General features: G+C 44.9%; 1 protein-coding gene across 2 annotated transcripts in view; it reads right to left on the bottom strand.

Moving 5' to 3' along the window:
• Nucleotides 1-12,809: 12,809 nt before the first annotated feature.
• Nucleotides 12,810-20,184, bottom strand: part of PRKN (parkin RBR E3 ubiquitin protein ligase) — a 1,360,680-nt gene continuing 1,353,305 nt past the window's right edge. For both annotated transcript variants that reach the window (XM_040448602.1, XM_040448601.1), the window contains exon 12: nt 12,810-15,189. In XM_040448602.1, the coding sequence (XP_040304536.1) occupies nt 15,077-15,189 (113 nt within the window). In that variant the 3' untranslated portion in view covers nt 12,810-15,076. The remainder of the gene's footprint in view (nt 15,190-20,184) is intronic.

Genomic DNA, 20,184 nt, shown 5'->3' with positions numbered 1-20,184 from the left:
CTTTGGATTCTATGCATTTGTGTACCTTATCTATTGTCCTTGGACTTCGGGCTGCAACCGGCTCTCCTTTGCATCTTTGGAACCTGAAAAATGCTTGAGCAAGACAGCAGGTTAAATTGTTAAGGAAATAAAGAAGAAGGAAACAATAAAAAGCTGATAGGAGATGGTGTGGCTCAAGGAGGAGGGGAGGAAGGGAGCGGCTGTTATAACAAGCTGTTTGATTAGAGGAAATACAGAACAGAGGTGTTGTGGGGGGATGGTTCTCCTTTTCATGCATTCCAGAGAGAGAAAAAAGTCAAAAGAAACTCTTGGAGTCTCCCCACACAGAAGAGGAATGGGGTGAATGTACACAACATCCAGTAAGAAGCCTACTGGGCATCTCCTAAGAAGGCAGCAGAGGGTGACATTGTCTGCCCGGAAATAGGGAAACAAAGAAGCATCGTTACTTACATCTGGTTAAATTCCCAGTCCAGAAAACATGGCAAAAAGCAGTGCCTCATTAATGTTACTCTTAAAAATTCCTTAGAAAGGGACGGCCATTGTGGAGACCAATCTATTTCTCACTAAATCCAACATGATCAATTTTTCTTCCAGGGCTGAGACAAATGACTATTTCTCAGGCTGAGGACCAGCTGAAATAGCTGATTTGTATAAAATCAGCGGCATTGTATAAAAATAATATAATGGAGTCATACTCATGGAGGCCAGATATAAGAAAGAGCAAAGAAATGGCAGATCCAGTATGGACATACACTTTCTCAGCGGAGGGGCCAGTGGAATTGCCTGCACTGTTTTGTGCGTGCTGTTGTGTCTTTTCACGGTTCATAACCAAGTGTAAATACTTGATTTTGTCTCAGTGGAAAGTACAAACGGTAAGACTCCACTGTACTAGTCATCTCCCGATCACCCACCAAAAGAATCTTTGAAGAAGACCATTGCTTTCTCCAACCAACTGAGGTTTTATTTCAACCCTTCAAATGGAAGGAAGACCGAGCTCTTTAAGAAGGAGTGACAACAGGAAATTAAGTTGTGTAGGTATTTGCCAAATATGTAAAATACAGTGCACTTTTCAATAAAAGAAGCTGCAATCTAGTTGGCATTGTGAAAATAATGTAGGGAAAAGTCATGTGGATCCATTCTGTACTTGGCCCATTATTTTGTACCTGGGAACAGGATTTGATATAGAAATATCTGAGTGCCTGGCAGCATACTTTTAATTACACAAGTAATGGATGCCATCACTTCTCATTACAGAAAATCTTTTTTTTTTTTTTAATTTTTAATGTTTATTTATTTTTGAGAGACAGAGAGAGTCAGAATGCAAGCAGGGAAGGGGCAGAGAGAAAGGGAGACACAGAATCCAAAGCAGGCTACAGGCTCTGAGCTGTCAGCACAGAGCCCAATGCGGGGCTCAAACTCACGAACTGTGAGATCATGACCTGAGCCGAAGTCAGACAGAGCCACCCTGGCGCCCCTGCTCATTACAGAAAATCTTAATAGCAATTAGAAACTTCCTTGGGTTGAGAAACTGAAAACTTTGGTGGGGAACGCAGAAACCTTGACTTGGTTATTTTGCTTCTGAGAAATTGGGTTTTTATTTTAAGTGAATTCAAGCATTCTTGACAGGTCCTAGAAAGGAATTGTGGCCTACCCAAGTACAGGCACTGTTTATCCACAGGCAAAGTACAGCGTGTGGAATTCAAGATTTTCCTGAATTGCCTTAATTGTATGTTTTACCTCTCTCAGAGGTCATCTCTCCTGCGGCTAAGAGCCATTTACAATTTACTACTGGAACACCCAGGGACCGTCTCTGAAACAGTCACTCCAGAGCACATCTTCCCATAGGAAATACACTGCTGTTACTAGGTAATTTTAGCCAGATGAGAAAACAGTTTGCAGAACTGTTTGAATTTAGGTAAAAACTCTCCTGGTGCAGACACACGGGGAATTTGAAAGGAAGATTTTTCTAATGAAATAACATTATATAAGCAGGCAATACTCTAGAAACATGGTAGGGTGGTGGCTCTCGAGGGGGAGTGACTTTGCTCCCCAGAGGACATTGGACGATGTCTAGAGACATTTTGGGTTGTTACAACTGGGGGCGACAGGGAGGGGACCGTCACGGCATCTAGGGGAACGAGCCCAGGGATGCCACTAAACATCCCACAGTGCACAGGACAGCTCACAACAGAGAAGTACCCAGCCCCGAATGTCCTCAGTGCTGAAGCTGAGAAATTTTGTATCAGAGGAAGCAAAATAAGTTTCAGTTCATGGGATGGATGAGCCAACAGGGAGTTTGCATGGCCATTTATTTTAATTTTTTATTAAAAAATTTTTGTTTAATGTTTATTATTTTTGAGAGACAGACAGAGAGAGTGTGAGCAGGGAGGGACAGAGAGAAAGGGAGACAAAGAATCTGAAAAGCAGGCTCCAGGCTCTGAGCTGTCAGGACAGAGCCTGACATGGGGTTGGAACTCATGAACCGTGAGTGAAATCATGGCCTGAGCCAAAGTCGGACACCTAACCGACTGAGCCACCCAGGCACCCCTGCATGGCCGTTTATACATGATTGATTTGTGAGTTGGCCTATGGCTTTAAAGAGCTGTTCTTGCCTAATCTTTTTGCAGTGAGGTCATGCACTTTCTCTGAGATTTTTCTGGAAGAAATCTGTAGCTGGTTGTGGTGGACAGGTGGAGCCCTCTTTGTTCCTGGCTCAGACAGGACCACCCCGTGGCCCCGGCCCCCTGAAGAGATCCCTGCTGGAGGTAAAGGAGCTGCAGTAAGGCATGAATGAGCTCTTCTCCCTGTAAACTCATGGTTCTGGAATGTACTAATCAAGGTGTGCCACTCATTTCATTTTTTCTGAGACCGTGGCACATGCTTCTTTCTTGCAACTGTCTTGAATATTTACAACTTCTAGTTGTATTTTCTTAACACTATGAAGAAGATGTGACAGTCATCACTGTCCTTATTTTATAGATGAAAAAAAAAATAACTCAGGCACAGAGGAGTTAATCACCTGCCTAAATTAAGGCTGGCAAAAACCAGTCATCACTACTGCGAACTATAACAATTTGCTCATGAGCACTTCCTGTGGGCAGACATGGTGCTAAATACTTTGTATCTATGTTTTCCTTTTATCCTTCCATGGTCCCCACAGGTGGGTACCGCCATTGTCCGCACTGGTTTCACTTGAGGCCTTGGGGGGGGGGGGTGGTCCAGAGATGTCCCGGCTTCACAGCTGGTGAATGGAAAGCCTGGGACAGACTTCTGGGAAGACAGAATATGATGTGACCCACTCAGAAGAGAAGTGTGAAGTGACAGGGAAGAAACGAAGCCTGGCGGAGCTGAAGGGGCCAATCTGCCTGGAGCCTATGGTGTGTGGGATGGTTAGAAGGGGATGTGTCTGGAAGCGGAGCTCTGACAGATCTGATAGAACCTGGTTACATTATGGAGTTTGGCTCATATTCAGTAATAGATGAGGCGCTGTCTTGGCCTCCTCACCTTTCGGGGTTTTGTCGGTGATGTCTGAACTCATAACCTGGGGCCATCTTGGTTGCTCATGTCTATTTGGTTACCAAGATCTGCCATATTTTTTTTTTTTTCCAAATGGCTTCCACATAGAATGGCCTGGGATACATTAGGTACCTCTGTGAAATCACTTTTCTTCATTTGTAACATGGGTAATGCACATGCCATTGTTGTAAAGGTTAAACGGGAACACAGGCCAAGGACCAGGGCGTGGTGGTGTGGAGAGGTGTGCTCTGTCCTCTGCACCCCCTCTTTACTTCCTGTCCGTCCTCTTTCCCCACTTCTCTAGGCACTTAATGTCATACCACAACCTGGATGACTTCCTGGTTTGCTCCTTCTCTGCTAATCCAAACATTTCTGCAACTGCTCTCTGGTATGAACTTCACTCTTTTATCCAGGAAGTTTAAACAAGTGAGATTGTTGAATTAGAAATAACTGATTAACTTGATTACTTACAAACTCATTGTTTTCCAACTCATGAACGTGGCTTAAAAAACTTATTTCATTGGGGCACCTGGGTGGCTCAGTCAGTTAAATGTCTGATTTCAGCTCAGGTCATGATCTCATAGTTCGTGGGTTCAAGCCCTGCGTTGCGCTCAGAGCCTAGAGCCTACTTCTGATTCTGTGTCTCCCTCTCTTTCTCTGCACCCCCCCCCCCGCGATTGGGGGGCTCGCTATCAAAAATAACTAAATAAACATTAAAAAATCTCTTATTTCATTGATCTTAACATCCTGAATCAAGAGTTCAGTTGGGGAAGACTTTTTGCCATTGGCATCCATACATCCATGCTTTGTAAGCATAGTGACATTACCTTCTTAAAAGAGAAACTCCAGCCACCTGGCTGAAAGATGGAACATTAAAAATATATATGTAGATCAAGTTTTCCTTCTCAAATTGAGTTAAAGTCAAGGTATATTTAATGGACCCCTAATAGGTAAAGACATGCTGTTCTGACATCAAACATCAGGTGGCCCCAGTTTTAACCCTGAATTCCAACTGATTGCAGGAAAGGGTGTCAGGAGAGTCATGATTTTCTGTTTCTTTTGAATGTGCATTATCGGAGTTGTTAGGAAATTATTTTAAACGTAATTGTTTAACTACTGAAAAAATGAAAACTGTTCCAATGTAGAGCAGAAATCCAGGCTCACTTGATATTTCTGCATGTTTGATGAAGGGCAAAAGACCACATTGAATAGTTACCCGTGGGACCAGAAATGTATATAAGATGCAGTTAATCGATTCGCTAATCGTTCTTCCTCATGTGAACATCTGTTTTAGTGGTTACTATCTCTCACAGATACCCTACAGAGCTGAACTAGAACCTGGGTCCCAAGCCCCGTTCCGTGCTTTCCTCCCTCTTCCCTGGTGTGGAGAAAGGTGCAGGAGGCTCTGGCAGGATCTGAGGCAGCTCTGTGCTGACGGGTCCCATTCCCCGGCTTCCCATGGAATCTCTCGCTGGTGCACTGTCTCTCCCAGTAGGTGAGGCAAGTGGCCTCCCGTGGAGTGTCCTCGGAGCAGGTGCAGCCTCAGGCACAGACTCTGCCTTGTCCGCCCTTACTTGGGCAGCAGGATTGGTCTCATTCCGAAGACACACTGCTTTTCGTAAAAGGGGGCAGTCATTAGCAGTACAATCTGAGGCTCCTGCCAGCCTTCCTGCCTGAGGCTAGTCCTCCTTCTGTAATCATATCTTTTCTAGAACAGTCAGTCACAGCCTGTACTTTCAACTTCTCTCTGTGTGCTGGCTCTTGCCCTGTAGGCACGATCCTATCTTAAAACAAACGTCTTACCTCCACCCTTTATCTATCCCCCTACCGAGGGCCCACCAAGTCTCTCAAAAGACAAAGGTCATACTTGTTCTACTTCTCCATGTTCCATTCATTCATTCATTCATTCTTTTTTTTTTTTTTTTTGGTAGGAGCTTTACTGAGATTTCATCCATATAGCATGCGATTCACCCATTAAATTGTATCATTCAACAGCTTTTAATAAAATTCATAGGGTTGTTCACTTATCACCAGAATCAACTTTAGAACATTTCCATCACCCCAGAAGGAAAGTCTGTACCCGGGCACCTGGGTGGCTCAATGGGTTAAGTGTCTGGCTCTTGGCTTTGGCTCAGATCATGATCTCACAATTCGTGGGTCTGAGCCCCACATCGGGCTTTGCGCTGACTGTGTGGAGCCTTCTTGGGATTCTCTCTCTCTTCCCCTTTCTCTCAAAATAAATAATCTTTGAAAAAATGAAAAAAAGAAAGAAAGTCTGTACCCATTGGCAGTGACTCCCCATTCCCTCCACCCCCAGCCCTAGGCAATCATCAATCTACCTTCTGTCCCTTGGGCTTGCCTATCCTACACAACTCATATAAAACTCATATAAAAGGAATCCTACAATATGTGGTCTTCTGCGTCTTTCACTTAGCCTTGTTTTTAAGGTTTGTCCACGTCGTAACATCTCTCGGTACTTCATTCCTTTTTATGGGCAAACAATCTTCCTGTCTACAGGCACATCACATTTTATTTACCTATTCATTAGTTGGTGGGCCTAGGATTGCTTCTACCTTTTTGCTCTTATGCATAAAGCTGTTCTGAACATTCCTGTACAAGACTTTGGATAGATGTTTTTATTTCCCTGGGGTGGGCTTGGTCGCCTTCCCCTGTGGCTGAATAGGAAAGGAGTGAAAACCTAGACAAAATCAAGGTCTGTCAGGAAAAGAGGGAGAGGAGGTGAAGGGTGAATAGTCAGTCATGGTCACCACAATGTTTCTTATTGTAACGGGGGTTAAATTTAATGAGCACACCTATAGTTTCCCCAATGAGTCACTTCTTTATCAAACGGAGACAACATCCTTCAATTTCTCATTTTTTAAGTATTGTTCGATAAGAATAAATGTTTACTTTTACCAAATGTCATTTTGCCATCAAATGAGATCATTTTATTTGCCTATATTGTGAAATGCTATATTTATAGATTTTTAATATTAATATAACATTCCATGAATGGTATTGAAACTTACCTATAGTGCGGTTCTTTTAATATATTGGTTAATATATTGGTGAAAATGTCCTTACAGATCTTTATTTAAAATGCTCACATTTCAGTCATAATACATGGGTAGAGACTCAGTTTTATGGACCATAGGCAATGTAGCTTATGCACATGTAGTAGGATAAGCTACTGATAAGAACAGGAAATGAATATTAATGCAGAGACGTAGTAAGGCACCGGGGAAAGGACATTTAGCAGCTGAAGGAAATTTCGTGGCCTGAAAGCCTACATAGAATTATCCCATTAACGAGGGCTCGCCAGAAAGCCGCCAGGTACCTGGTCTGCGCGGCTACCCTCCCCACGCCCATCTGGACACGCCCATCAGGACAGGAGCCCTGGCCATAGTTCAAACTCACTATTCAGACTCATTTGGACACATTCAGGTCAGCAGATGGGATTTCAGCTGTAATAGAACCTCTTGAACACCCTGAAGCACAGTGACCATCTCCACCTGTAGGCTCTCCCCACGTGGGCACTGCAGCGTGGCCATGAACCCTGCACATGAACCCCACTACGAACCCCCGGTACACATTCACAAATGAGGCTGGTCTATAGATTTCTGTTGGCCTTCTCTCTTTTAAGTAATGAATTGTGGTATTTTTTTCTCTAAAAATGATGACTGTTTGTCATAAAAAATTCAAGTACTATCGAAAAACACAAGAACAGAAAAATCACTCCAAATCTCACCATCCCCAAAAGCCAGCACTGCTTTTGGTAAGTTGCATGCCAATCATCAAACTCCGCCAAGAGTCCAGATGGAAGGGTCGGTGTGCATATCAGCACAAATGTGAGTTCGTTTCATAGAAAGGGAGTCATAGAAGACACGCTCTCTTGTCATGTGAAATACTAATTTTCAGATCATGTGAAGTTAATAGAAAGAAAAGAAAATGAAAAAAGACAGGCAGATAAACATATAAATATTTCTTCAGATGATAGATTATTTCCCCAAGTTGCCTCTAACGTTAAGAAATTGCAAGAACCACGGAGGGGTCAAGACTGTATTCTTATGCCACGTTCTTCCAATGTTCGATGATCTGGATTGACGCTACTCTGAAAACCCAGGTGAGAAGCATCCATCCATCTTCTGACCTCTCTTCTGTCTCAGTCAGGTGGTTTTTGCATAGAGTTGAGGGCCTGGGCACTGAGCAGGAGGGTGGGCAGGAGCCCCTGGGTTGATTATTGATGGTTATACTTTAATCTAACATTAACAAGACAAGTGTAGCAAATGAGCTGTCACCATAGTTAACATTCTAGTAGGGGAGACAGGCAGAGACGAGATAAACAAGTAAACTGCACAGTGCATTCAGGGACAGGTGAGTGGTGTGGAGAAAAGGGACAGGTGAGTGGTGTGGGGGACAGAGAGGGTGGAGGAGGGACAGGGAGCAAGCGCCTGCAGGGAGGGAGGGAGGGCACAGGCGATGTGGGGAAAGAGGGTGTCCGATTCAGACACTGCATCTGGAGGTCACTGCAGGGGCACAGGCTGTAGAGAGTGAGGGCTCGCTGGGATGATGCACAGAACAGGTGTGAGATCGTGACATCTGAATGTCTTTGTGACAAGCGGCCCCCAGAATACAGCCAGCTGCTCATGCAGAGAGACATTTCACAATTTAGGGATTCTCGAATACCACTTGATGGTCCCTTGTGAGTATCAAGGGCTCGCTGTGGTTCCAGTAGATCCTATTTTTAGTAGGATAAGCTCCTTTGGGAGGCATCAGTGTCCAAGATGTTGGCCTCTTGAGGAGTCTGGCTTGAGCACGGATCGGGGAAGCCTCGGCAGAGGCCGGCGGCACAGAAGCAGCAGCGGCCGTCAGGGAGGTGACAGGACCTTCCGGAGGCCCCAGTGCGTGGTGCTGCCCCGGGGCCGGCCCTCATCCAGTGGTCTCCACCCAACACCGTCTCGGCATTTCAAATTTGTAAAAAGAAATCAAAATGACTTTATTCCATTTTGTTCAATTTACTACACAAAAGAGAGAAGCGGGTTTGTATTTCCCATCACTCAGGAACAAAATAAGGTCATCACCCCTTGCATGACATTGATTTGAGTTCTCACACTCTGTTAGCTGCCGCCGGATTATTCCAGCTTCCTGACATCGATCGAGTCCGCACTGGGAGAGATGCTTTTTGAGGGAGAAGTCAGAAACATAAAACCTTTTTTTCTTTCCTATGAATAAGACAGAAGTGGCCACGTAGGTTGGCACGCTGACCTTCTATTTCTTTGCCTTTTACGGAACAAGAGTCTTTCCAGGGGTCAGGACCCCTCTCCGTGCTGGGCCGAGCAGGTGCACGAGAAGCTCAGAAACGTCACGTTCGTGCTGGGTGGCCAGGTCCATTGCACCTTCCCAGAGAGTCAGCCCCTCAGCCCACCTCTCCCAAATTTGTTGGCTAGAGTTCCTCTGAAAGAAGCAGTAGAGTGTGTCTGCTGTTTTGTTATTTTGGTCAAGTTCAGGTGCTTCAAGAACAGAATTACTGAGTGGAAAAAGCTTCACTCCTTGGCCGCATGCAAGATCAGCCACTTTAACTGTCACAGGAAATTAAAAAAACTATTATTTTCATTTAAAGTGAGTTTTCACGCTGCCAAAGGACACGGAAAGTAGAGACAAGTAAAAAAGAAATCACATATAATTTTATCACCATAGCAAACTGCATTTTAATGTGTGTTCTTCAATCATTCTTTTCTTAGAATTTTTCCAACAGTTTTAGTTACAGTACACACACAATTTTGGTAAACTCCTTTCACTTAACGTTATACTGCAAACATATTTTTCGGGCTGCGGGACACTTTTCATAACCAAATTGTTTAATGACTATATAAAAAACATGCTTTTGATTTAGATCTGAAAGCTTAAAAGATATACTTATTAACTTAATTAGCATACAGAAGACCATGTTGAAGCCCTGGAATATTGTCAATTTAGAAATCTGTTGACAGGGGAACCTGGGGGGCTTAGTCGATTCAGTGTCCGACTTCAGCTCAGGTCATGATCTCCTGGTTCATGGGTTCGAGCCCCGCGTCGGGTTCTGTGCTGACAGCTCAGAGCCTGGAGCCTGCTTCAGATTCTGTGTCTCCCTCTCTCTCTGCCCCTCCCTCACTCATGCTCTGTCTCTTTCTCTCTCTCAAAAATAAATAAATATTAAAAAAAGGTATCTATTGACATAAGAAGATGTTTTATCATATGCTTTAAGTAGAAACACGTAAGATGCAAAATAATTATTTCTAGATGGTGGTTTTTCTTTTTGCCTTCTTTATGTTCTGTAATGAGCACATACTAAAGGAATACCTATTTTATAAAAAAAAATAAATAAAAACATAAGGAAAACTATACAGGGTAAGAACACTGAGTGGAGATTTGATTGCAAATAGCATTCTTCAAAAATGTCACTGCAGTTTCCCTGAGGTTGAAATTAAAGATCCAAGAATCGTGGATGAAACAAACCATCTGTAGAAAGGAAACACAGTAGAGTAAGCCTTTGCTGCTGGTGCAGTTGGAGAGCTTTTAGGAACACTCGACACGTAGGTGAGGTCACCTGGGGCACTGAGAGGAAGGACGGCAGTGAAGTCATAATAGGGAGTTTAAAAGTCCAACCCTTTGGCCACATATCTCAGAAACTCTTTGAGGTAATGTTACCGCATCTGACACCAGGGTTTCCTGGCTTGTGTCTGATACACGTTTGTAATGGAAAATGATACATCTGTCCGGGGAATACTGGTCAACACATCGTTAAGTTACTGCGCTCTGAGTCTAGGCTCAGCAAGTAAGCTTTTCACTGAACCTTGATTTTCCGTGTAGATTTCTTCAGAATTCAAGCATGAAGTTCCCTGGCTAGGGAGCCTGGTCTGTGGCAAGCCTAGGGCTAGAGACAAAGGTTAGCATGACAGTTCTGTTCTTATCTGCTCCTGGGACCATAAATGAGTGAAGTTTTACATAATAAACACCACATATCTATATTTACATATATACTTATTATAAATATCAGATATAATTATACTTATATATGTAATATAAATATAAATAACATATATACTTATAATAAGTATAAATAAACATAAGATACATATTTGATTCCTGGCACATGGCTCTCCAAAGCTTTGGAATCTCTGTAGAGTGATGAGCGTCTTTTGTATGCTAATGAGATGACTGTGGTTGGGGGGGCCCAGATGGCTTCAAGATGGGGGCTGTTTGCCAGAAAAACCAAGGTATGATTAGAGGCTTGAACTTTCAGCCCCAGTCTGTAACCGTCTCCAGAAGGCTGGCGATGGAGTTAATTCCTAATGGCCAATGATTTCATCAGTCATGTCTACTTAATGAATCCTCCATAGAAACCCCTAAACAATGGTTTCAGAGAGCTTCCCTCTTGGTGCTGAGAAGGCGGGGCCCCTGCAGAGGACACGGGAGATCTGCACACACATCTGATCCCATCCCATCCCTGCCCTATGCATCTCTGCATTCAGTGATTCTTGAGTCTGTACTCTTCATCACGAGCCCGTAGTAGTAAGTAAAGCACTCTCCTGAGTTTTGTGAGTCATTCTAGCAGGTTACTGAGCCTGAGGAGGCAACCATGGGAACCCCGGATTCATAGCCAATGAGAATTACAGGTGGTAACCTGGGACTTGCACCACGTCTCAAGTGAGGGTAGTCTTGTGGAATTGAGCTCTAACCTGTGGGGTCTGACACCTACTCCTGGTAGTGTCAGAATTGACTTGTAGGACACCCAGGTGCTATCTGGAGAGTTGGAGAATTTTCTGGTATTGCTGTGATGTGGGAAGAAGCACAGCTCTGGGAACATACGGCAAAGACCCTCAATGAAGGCCAGGATGGTAAGAGAAGGGTTTCCGGAAAAGCTGATTAAATGGAGACCTGAGATTGGTCAGCCAAAGCGGAGAGGGAGGGTTGTGAAGAGGGCTGTAAAATTCTAGGCAGATGGAAAATCACGTGTGAAGACCAGGGTGTGAGCTTCTCATTGTAAATGTAGATTTAAATTGACGTTCTAGGTTTTGTACTTTGTTCTCTCAGAAGTTGGATTAGCGTCAGTCTTCTGGCATCCAATTACCTCTTGATGCTGACAAAGTTGATTCTCTCAGTCTACGCATCGGATGATGGGATCAGGGAACACTGTGGGCCCATCCAGACAGTGTCACCCATTGTGTGCCAAATGTCTTCCCAGATAACACTTCTCACCTTATTTTTTGCGTGATTATCCAAACCACAGTGGAAATTCTTAAACGTTTGGGGTTGGACAGTTTACTCAGAGGGGGTGGGAGGCAGGTTCAATGTTGTTTTGAAATAGGGTTTTCTTGGAGTGCCTGGGTAGCTCAGTCGGTTGAACATCCTACTCCTGATTTTGGCTCAGGTCATGATCCCAAGATCATGGGATTGAGCCCTGCACTGGGCTCCTCATGAGCATGGAGCCTTGTTGAAATTCTCCCCCTCTCTCTCTTCCCCCCACACTCCCACCCTGGCTCATGCTTGCATGTGTGCTCTCTCTCTCTCTCTTAAAAAAACAATCCTTAAAGCAAAAGAAATAGGGTTTTCTTCCAAAAACTGACATCGATACTTTCCATGGTACAAGACATGGCCAGGCAAGGGTGCTGGTGGGAGCCCGTACCCCACCCAAACAATGATGCTGGCTTTCCCCCACATCTGCTGCTTCTTTTCAAATAAGCCCTCCACCTCTGTGCTTATTCATTTCCACTCACGACACCAGCTCTCTAATTTAGCGGCGGAGATGAGAGTCGGCACCAGGGCCACCCTTCCAAACAACTTTGTGTTTCTTCAGAGCGTTTCCTGTGGTGCTTGGTACCAATGGGCCCTCATGGTGTGTGGCTTGCCTGCTATATGTATAGGAGCTCTCCAAGAATGTTCCATTCCAGATTGCTCAAACACAGACTCATTGTCAACTCACAGCCACTGAAATAGTTCTAAAGAAATGCGGTGTCAACACACCCACGTCAACAGCGACGCAAGGTCACTGAGCTTTTCTGAAATGACACTACAGAGAAAATCCTTGTGGTTTTTCCTGACTCAAACTTCTGTTTTGGGCATTTGTTAGAAAAGTTTGCTGATAAGGCAGGAAAGTAACCGTTAGATTTTTAACTGATGGCCATAAAAATGGCCATTGCTTGACCAGGCGATCCCTTCAGGCCACGGGGGAGGCTCCCGGAGCGAGGTGTCCTGTGCTTCCCTCCCACGCCTTCAGCATTTATTGGAAATATATCTTCAGAGAGGGACTCAACAGCTTTTTTGATGCTTTTATTGATAAGTTGAGTACAACCTTAGATTCAGTTGTCAAATATTCCTTTACACATTTCAGAGAGAAATATTCTTCCGCAAAGATTCTATTTCTCCTTTTTTGATACATTCACATTTGGTTACAGCATTCATGCTCAAACACGTTCATTTGTAGTGGTTTGTGACTCATATTCATTTACAGACGCTGTTTTTTCTTTACCTTGTTTCAGTGTCCTCCTCTGGGAGAAAAAATAAAAGAGACCACCACCAGGAAAGGAGCAGAGACCTAGAAACTTCTACGGTGCCCGAACCCATGCGAGCAACCCTTGTTCGGGCTTCACACATCCAACACACCATGCAAGCTTGGGAGGAAGCAAAAACGACAGTATCGCTGAACCCCAAAACTATAGTGGCTATAAAACACTGGGTGCTCCACATGACAGAGGGAGCCATCGGATTTGTCACGTTGGGTCACTGTAAGAAGCTGCTACTTACTGGGATTGTCAGTACTGTGCAGTCAGTCCCTGAGTGGGTTTTGGACTGATCGCTGATACCGGGACACGTGGGCTCACGCCTACTGACCCTCCTTTTTCTCACACTCACAGATGATGGCTCTCCAGGACCTCTCTGTGATCTTAAGGGCTTCCTGATGGGAGTCTGGAAGCTTTGGGGTCACGTTGGGGAGGCTGGATTTTCTGACAGAGCGAAGCCAAATGAGGCTATTAATGCCACTGTGGCTGCCACACCCCATCTTGTCCCAGGTCTAGCCTCTGAGAGAAGAGGGAGATCAGGCAGGACTGCCCCTGGATGGATGGTTAGGGAAAGAGGGACGGAGGTCCTTGGGAAATATTCTGAGGTCATTCCCTCTCTCTCCCTAGCAAGGATTTCTGGTGCTATGTCTACAAAGAGAAGCCTTGCTACCGATTTGATCATTTCCAGGTGCCCTACATCCAAAGAGGACCCCATGGGCTAGTGAAACTCATTATGCTGTGGTCACGATTGTCCCTGAGAAGACAGACAATGAGAACAAACGACGGTGCTTATACGTTTTCATCTGTAGGGTGTGCTGTAGGAAACGAGGTTTGTTGCATTTAGTGAAACATATCTCTTTTTGATGTGTTGTGGATGCCTCAAAAAAAAAAAAAAAAGACAAAAACTTGGTGAAGGCTCCATTTCGATCCATGTCAATGTGAGGAAACCTTCTGGTGTCACTGTACTGTCCTAGAGAAAAGGGCTCTCCCTGGAGTAACCCACTGGGTAGGCAGAGCCCCTGGGGTGTGCAGATGGGGGCACGGAGCAGGTGCAGAGACAGCTTAAACTCCTGTGGTGCAGAATCAGGTTTGGCCTCATTTCCATAGCCCCGGAAATGCTCCTTCTTTAAAGATCCTGCTTTAACACTCTGCACTTTTGTTACCATTGAGAACCATTATAAAGCCATTTATAAAAATGTCTCCCCTCTGGGCCCCTTATCCATTAAATTTACAGCGAAGCCAAAGGTGCTAGCTTGTTCTCCAAGCCGCAAAATGAATGTCTGAGGCCGAATTATAGACTTTGTAATTATTTTCAGAAAAAACAAGTTCTTTCTAAAGTCGCGAATAATGAAATAGAATGAAAGTACATGGAGTTTTGATTTCTCTCCTGGAATTTAATCATTCAACATTCAAATCAGCTTTCATAATTTCTCACTAGTTGACAAGCCGATTAGTTGATGTTCCGTCAATGTTATATATATATAGTAGGATTCTTGGGGATAAAGGCAGTCTTGACTATTGCCTGTGGTTCTTCGGGAACAGATGCTCTCTGAAACCTTAAATGAGAACATTGCTCTTAAAGTGAGTACAGTGCTCAGAATCCGTCGCGGTCAGTCTTACAGAGAACTCACCCAGTCGTTGCTGAAGGTAAAATGCGAGAAATGAAAAAAACCTGAGGAATCTCTATGTACGTGTCTAGCCTGACTCGAAATGACGCGGGAATGGCCATCCACACAAAAAAGCGGAACCGCACTTTCACCTCTGCTCTGGGTTGTGCGTATTGCTGAGGCCTGAGAATACTTCTCGCTCTTTTTCATGGGCACAAAGCAAGAGATGCGAGGAGCTTCTCCTCTGACTTTGTTTTTGTAGTTTTGGAAGGACCTTGAGGGCTGCGTGTGCGTGTGAGAGAGGGAGAGAGGGAGAGAGAGAGAGAGCGAGCATTTGGAGACAGAAGACCAGGGCATGGCGGGACTCGCGCGCCTTTCCGAGCCGGCCGGCAGGGGGCGCGCGCAGGGCTGCAGCTACACGTCGAACCAGTGGTCCCCCATGCAGGCGCGGTTCCACTCGCAGCTGCAGGCCCAGCACCACTCCAGACGGCACTGGGGCTGCGGGCACTTCATGTGCATGCATCCTCCTGCGGGCGGGCAAAGGACACAGGTGAACGCCTGGATGACACCACTTCCCGCACCGGCACCCCGGTCTAGAAATGCCTTTTGGCTCACCTGGGTGGCTCAGTTGGTTAAGCGTCCCACTCTTGGTTTCGGCTCAGGTCATGATCTCGCGGTTGGTGGGTTCGAGCCCCACATGGGCGCTGTCCGCGCACAGCCTGCTTGGGATTCTCTCTCCCCCCTCTCCCTGCCCCTCCCCTTCTCACTCTCTCTCTCTCAAAAATAAATAAACTTACAATTTTTAAAAATGTTTATTTATTTTGAGAGAGAGAGAGAGAGAGAGAGAGAGCACAAGCAGGGGAGAGGCAGAGAGAGAGAGGGAGTCACTGAATCCAAAGCAGGCTCCAGGCTCCGAGCTGACGGTGGGGCTGGACCTCACCAACCCCGAGATCATGACCTGAGCTGAAGTCTGCCACTTAACCGACTGAGCCACTCAGGCGCCCTGTAAATAAATAAACTTAAAAAAAAAAAAAAAGAAAAAAAAAAAGAAAAGAAAAGGGTTTCTAAGGGAATGTCTCAAGCAATCCAAGGGCAGAATGTGGACTGAGGCAAACCCGTTGGAAAGCTCCCTGGAAGTTGTGCAGTTAATGACCTTCATCAAGAAAGGAGTGAAGATGAGGGGCGCCTGGGTGGTTCAGTGGGTTAAGGGTTCCTACTTCGGCTCAGGTCATGATCACACGGTCCGTGGGGTCGAGCTCCGCGTCCAGCTCTGTGCTGACAGCTCAGAGCCTGGAGCCTGCTTCGGATTCTGTGTCTCCCTCTCTCTCTGCCCCTCCCGCCCCCAAAATTAAAAAAAAAAAAAAAAAAAAAAGGAGTGAGGGTGAAACATCATCTAGGACTAATTTTATTTATAAATCTGACTTTATTTACTTCTCCTGAAATGGGACTTAGAGACAAATGCCTTGTGTTTCACAAACGGGGTCAATTCCTTACTGAAATATATATCAAGGTTGATGTTTTAAATAGATGTTAATATACTTAGCAACTTAATATGGAATATATAATATAACTTGGCTTGAAACAGGAGTTGGGACAGCAGTATTGAAAGTATCTCATAGGGAACGCAGCCCTTAATGCGATTCAAACTTTTATTTAGGGTGAGCAGACGGGGAGAAGTGGGGGCGCTGCATGTACTACCTCATTCACTCCTCAAAAGCACTTTGTGAGACAGCAGTGTTACCCTGTTCTAGAATTTTCTGAAGGCCAAGGACTTTTAAACGGCAAAGTCTGAGATTTAACCAGGATCTGTTGTTCTTTCACGGAACAGGGCCTTTGCCGCACGAGATGAAAGGTCCCTTATTCGGGGATTCACTTTGGGATTCCGCCCCTTCCCACACTTGTTAAATTCATTTCTTATTTGCTTCTGGGGCTCAGACATCAAGTCTGCGGTGGAGTGCAGAGGGAGTTACTCGTGTGAAGTTACATGTAGAGAATGGCTTCTGATCGAATTTCCTAGATAATTCAGGCAAAAGCAGTTCTTTGCTTGAACTCGATATAACATTGGATGTGCTCTATTATTCAATTTTACCAATTATCTTGTTAAGTCATTTTTTTTCTTGCCAAATTTTCTAGGTAATTGCTTCAGTACTGTCTCATTTTTATTATTAGAAACCTGGCATAAGAACTTCCACCGATTTAAAATATTTATGAATATGTAACTGAAGGAATTTGTTTTAGGATAATTTAAGGGCATTTAAAATCCCATACTTTTCCAACTTCCTTTTGGTTTGTTTTAAAGATCATTTAGGGGTGGGAGGGAGGGGAGGGTGGGTGATGGGTATGGAGGAGGGCACCTTTTGGGATGAGCACTGGGTGTTGTATGGAAACCAGTTTGACAATAAATTTCATATATTGAAAAAAAATTTAAAAAAAATTATAAATATGCAGAAAATCAGGGGAAAAACTCACCTATGTTACTTTCGTCTTAATATTTCTCATTTAGGATTACACATTGGCAGGACTGTGTAATCTTCCACACAGATTTAATGACTGTACATTTATGACATAAATAATATAATGTTTTCCTACTATACCAAATTTTCACGGGTATGGAATACTAACATTACAAATGAGATTTCGTTACAGCAACTAGAAACATAATGGCTCTGTAGAATAAGAAGAAAGGAAGTAGGAAGAAAGAATATTCATGTTATTAACTTTCTTTTCCACCTTGGTGCTTAATATATGCAAGGCAGTATGCTAGATCTCATAATATGGAGAAGAATCAGGGACTCTAATTCTAAAAACTCTGCCAACTTCTTTTTTTTTTTGTATTTATTTATTTTTATTATTTTAAAAAATCATGTTGTAATGTCTATTTTTTTATTTTTTAGAATATATTTATTGTCAAATTGGTTTCCATACAACACCCAGTGCTCATCCCAACAAGTGCCCTCCTCCCTGCCCATCACCCACTTTCCCCTCTCCCCCAACCCCATCTTCCCTTAGTTCTCTGTATTTAAGAGTCTCATGGTTTGCCTCCCTCCCTCTCTGTTTGTAACTATTTTCCCCTCCCCTCCCCCACGGTCTTCTGTTAAGTTTCTCAAGATCCACATATGCATGAAAACATGGTATCTGTCTTTCTCTGACTGACTTATTTCACTTAGCATAATACCCTCCAGTTCCATCCATGTTGCTGCAAATGGCAGGATTTCATTCTTTCTCATTGCCAGGTAATATTCCATTGTATATATAAACCACACCTTTATCCATTTATCAGTTGATGGACAGTTAGGCTCTTTCCATAATTTGGCTACTGTTGAAAGTGCTGCTATAAACACCGGGGTACAGGTGCCCCTATGCATCAGCACTCCTGTGTCCCTTCGGTAGATTCCTAGCAGTGCGATTGCTGGGTCATAGCTTCTCTTTAAAAGTGTATTTATTTCTTTTGAGAGACAGAGAGCACAAGCATACCAGAGTGGGGCAGGGGCAGAGAGAGAGGGAGAGGGAGAATCTGAAACAGGTTCGGAGCTATCAGCCTAGAGCCTGACTTGGGGCTCCATCTGACAAATGGTGAGATCATGACCTGAGCTGAAACCAGGAGTTGGATGCCTAACCAACTGAGCCACCCAGGTGTCCCAAAGCTTTGCCAACTTAAAAGTAAATGTGAGCAAGAAGCTGACAACTTCACGTGACTTTGAGGGCATTTGAATGAAAAAAACATGGCTTCCCTCATAGAGAATTCTATCCACCGACTGATGCTCAAACCATGAAACGCCCAGCCTATGCCCCGTCAGCCCCGTGGCTGGGGCCAGCCACTCTTTCATTAGGTTTAATGACAGAGGAGAAGTTCTTGAACATCCTGGCACTTTTTGATCAGAGAATGGGACTGGAATCTCATCTGTTTGAGGCAGAAATGAAGGAAGCCACTTTCCGGGGTGGAAGGCTGCAGGAGGAAGTGCAGGCTTAGCCTATGTTTAAGATGGAAATGAGCCTCATTTTCATTACGGCTTTGCTGCACAAAGAACGACTTTCTGGGATTCAGATGACCATGAAATAGATCATGAATTTACTTTGAGGACGAGATCATGAAACGAGCTTTTCTGGCCCATAGAGCTCACATGTATCTCTGCTGCATGCTTGAAATCAGTGGAGACTATCATTAATAAGTTTAAAGTCTCAACTTTTCTGTTCATAGGTTAAAAATCTATAGGTGAAAAATCAGTGCTTTCCATTTATACTAAGTCACGCTATTTCAAAGAAATGGTGGATTGGGGAACCTTTTTTAAAATAATTTTTAGGGGCGCCTTGGTGGCTCAGTCCGTTAAGCGTCCAACTTGGGCTCAGGTCATGATCTTGTGGTCCGTGGGTTCGAGCCCTGCGTCGGGCTCTGTGCTGACAGCTCAGAGCCTGGAGCCTGTTTCAGATTCTGTGTCTCCCTCTTTCTCTGACCCTCCCCTGTTCATGCTCTCTCTCTGTCTCAAAAATAAATAAATGTTAAAAAAATAAAAATAAAATAAATAAATAATTTTTATTTTATTTTTGAAAGAGAGAGAGAGAGACAGAGGCAGAGACAGAGGGGGACAGAGGATCCAAAGCAGGCTTCGTGCTGATGGCAGTGAGCCCCATGCGGGGCTTGAACTCAGAAACCGTGAGATCACGACCTGAGCGGAAGCCGGATGCTTAACCCACTGAGCCCCCATGCGCCCCTCCGGGAAGACAACTCTTAGCCCTCAGGCTTTTGTGCTCTGCTAGCTTGCTCTCTCTCTCATATTTTATATAAAATATCTGTTCATGTATTTACTAGCTACTTGTTAATTCAACAGATATCTGTCAGGACTCTTCTGGGCCTGGGGGACAGACAGACAAGGCTCCTGACCTTTGGTGATAACAGAACGGTGTCTCGCTACTGAACTTGCATCGTGAAGTGAGCGTTGGTGAAGGGTCTCTGCGTCTCCTCTGACCTCAGGTTGTCTACACTGCATCACTGCTCCAGCGGTGAGGACCGGAAGAGGTCTTGCCCCTGGCTCTGCTGACGTCCTCTGTGCGCACTGGAGTGTCAACCCAGGGCACAACCCAGCGCACGGAGGAGAACAGCGGCTCACGGCGCACGCGGATCTATTTGTTGCCAGGAGACCACTGACTCCGCCGGGGACCTGGCCTGAACTGAGCCCCGTTCCTGCCGCTCTGGGATGTGCTCGCACTCTCCCCTTTGCAAGAATAAAGACCTCCTAAAGGGCATGATCGAGGAAAGAGAGGCGGGGGGGCGCACCTCCAGACTGCCCGGCTTCACGCCACGGCAGGCCAGCCGTTAGAGGCCTGCCGGGCAGGTGCCGCTCATGCTTAGTGGGGAGAGTGTGGGAAAAGTGTACCTGGTGCTTCGTTTTACTTCTCATCGGGCAGGGCTGCCGCCCCTACCTCACCCACGCAGAGGTGTCTGACACTTAGGACGGGCTCCGGCACCGGGCCATGATGGCTTTAAGCTGGCCGGCACATCCAGGACTGACGGCGGCAGGTACCCC

This window comes from Herpailurus yagouaroundi, unplaced genomic scaffold (genome assembly GCF_014898765.1).
Source record: "Herpailurus yagouaroundi ecotype Mexico unplaced genomic scaffold, PumYag 198, whole genome shotgun sequence".
NCBI classification, from domain to species: domain Eukaryota; kingdom Metazoa; phylum Chordata; class Mammalia; order Carnivora; family Felidae; genus Herpailurus; species Herpailurus yagouaroundi.
This window is presented reverse-complemented; position numbering and strand designations above follow the sequence as displayed.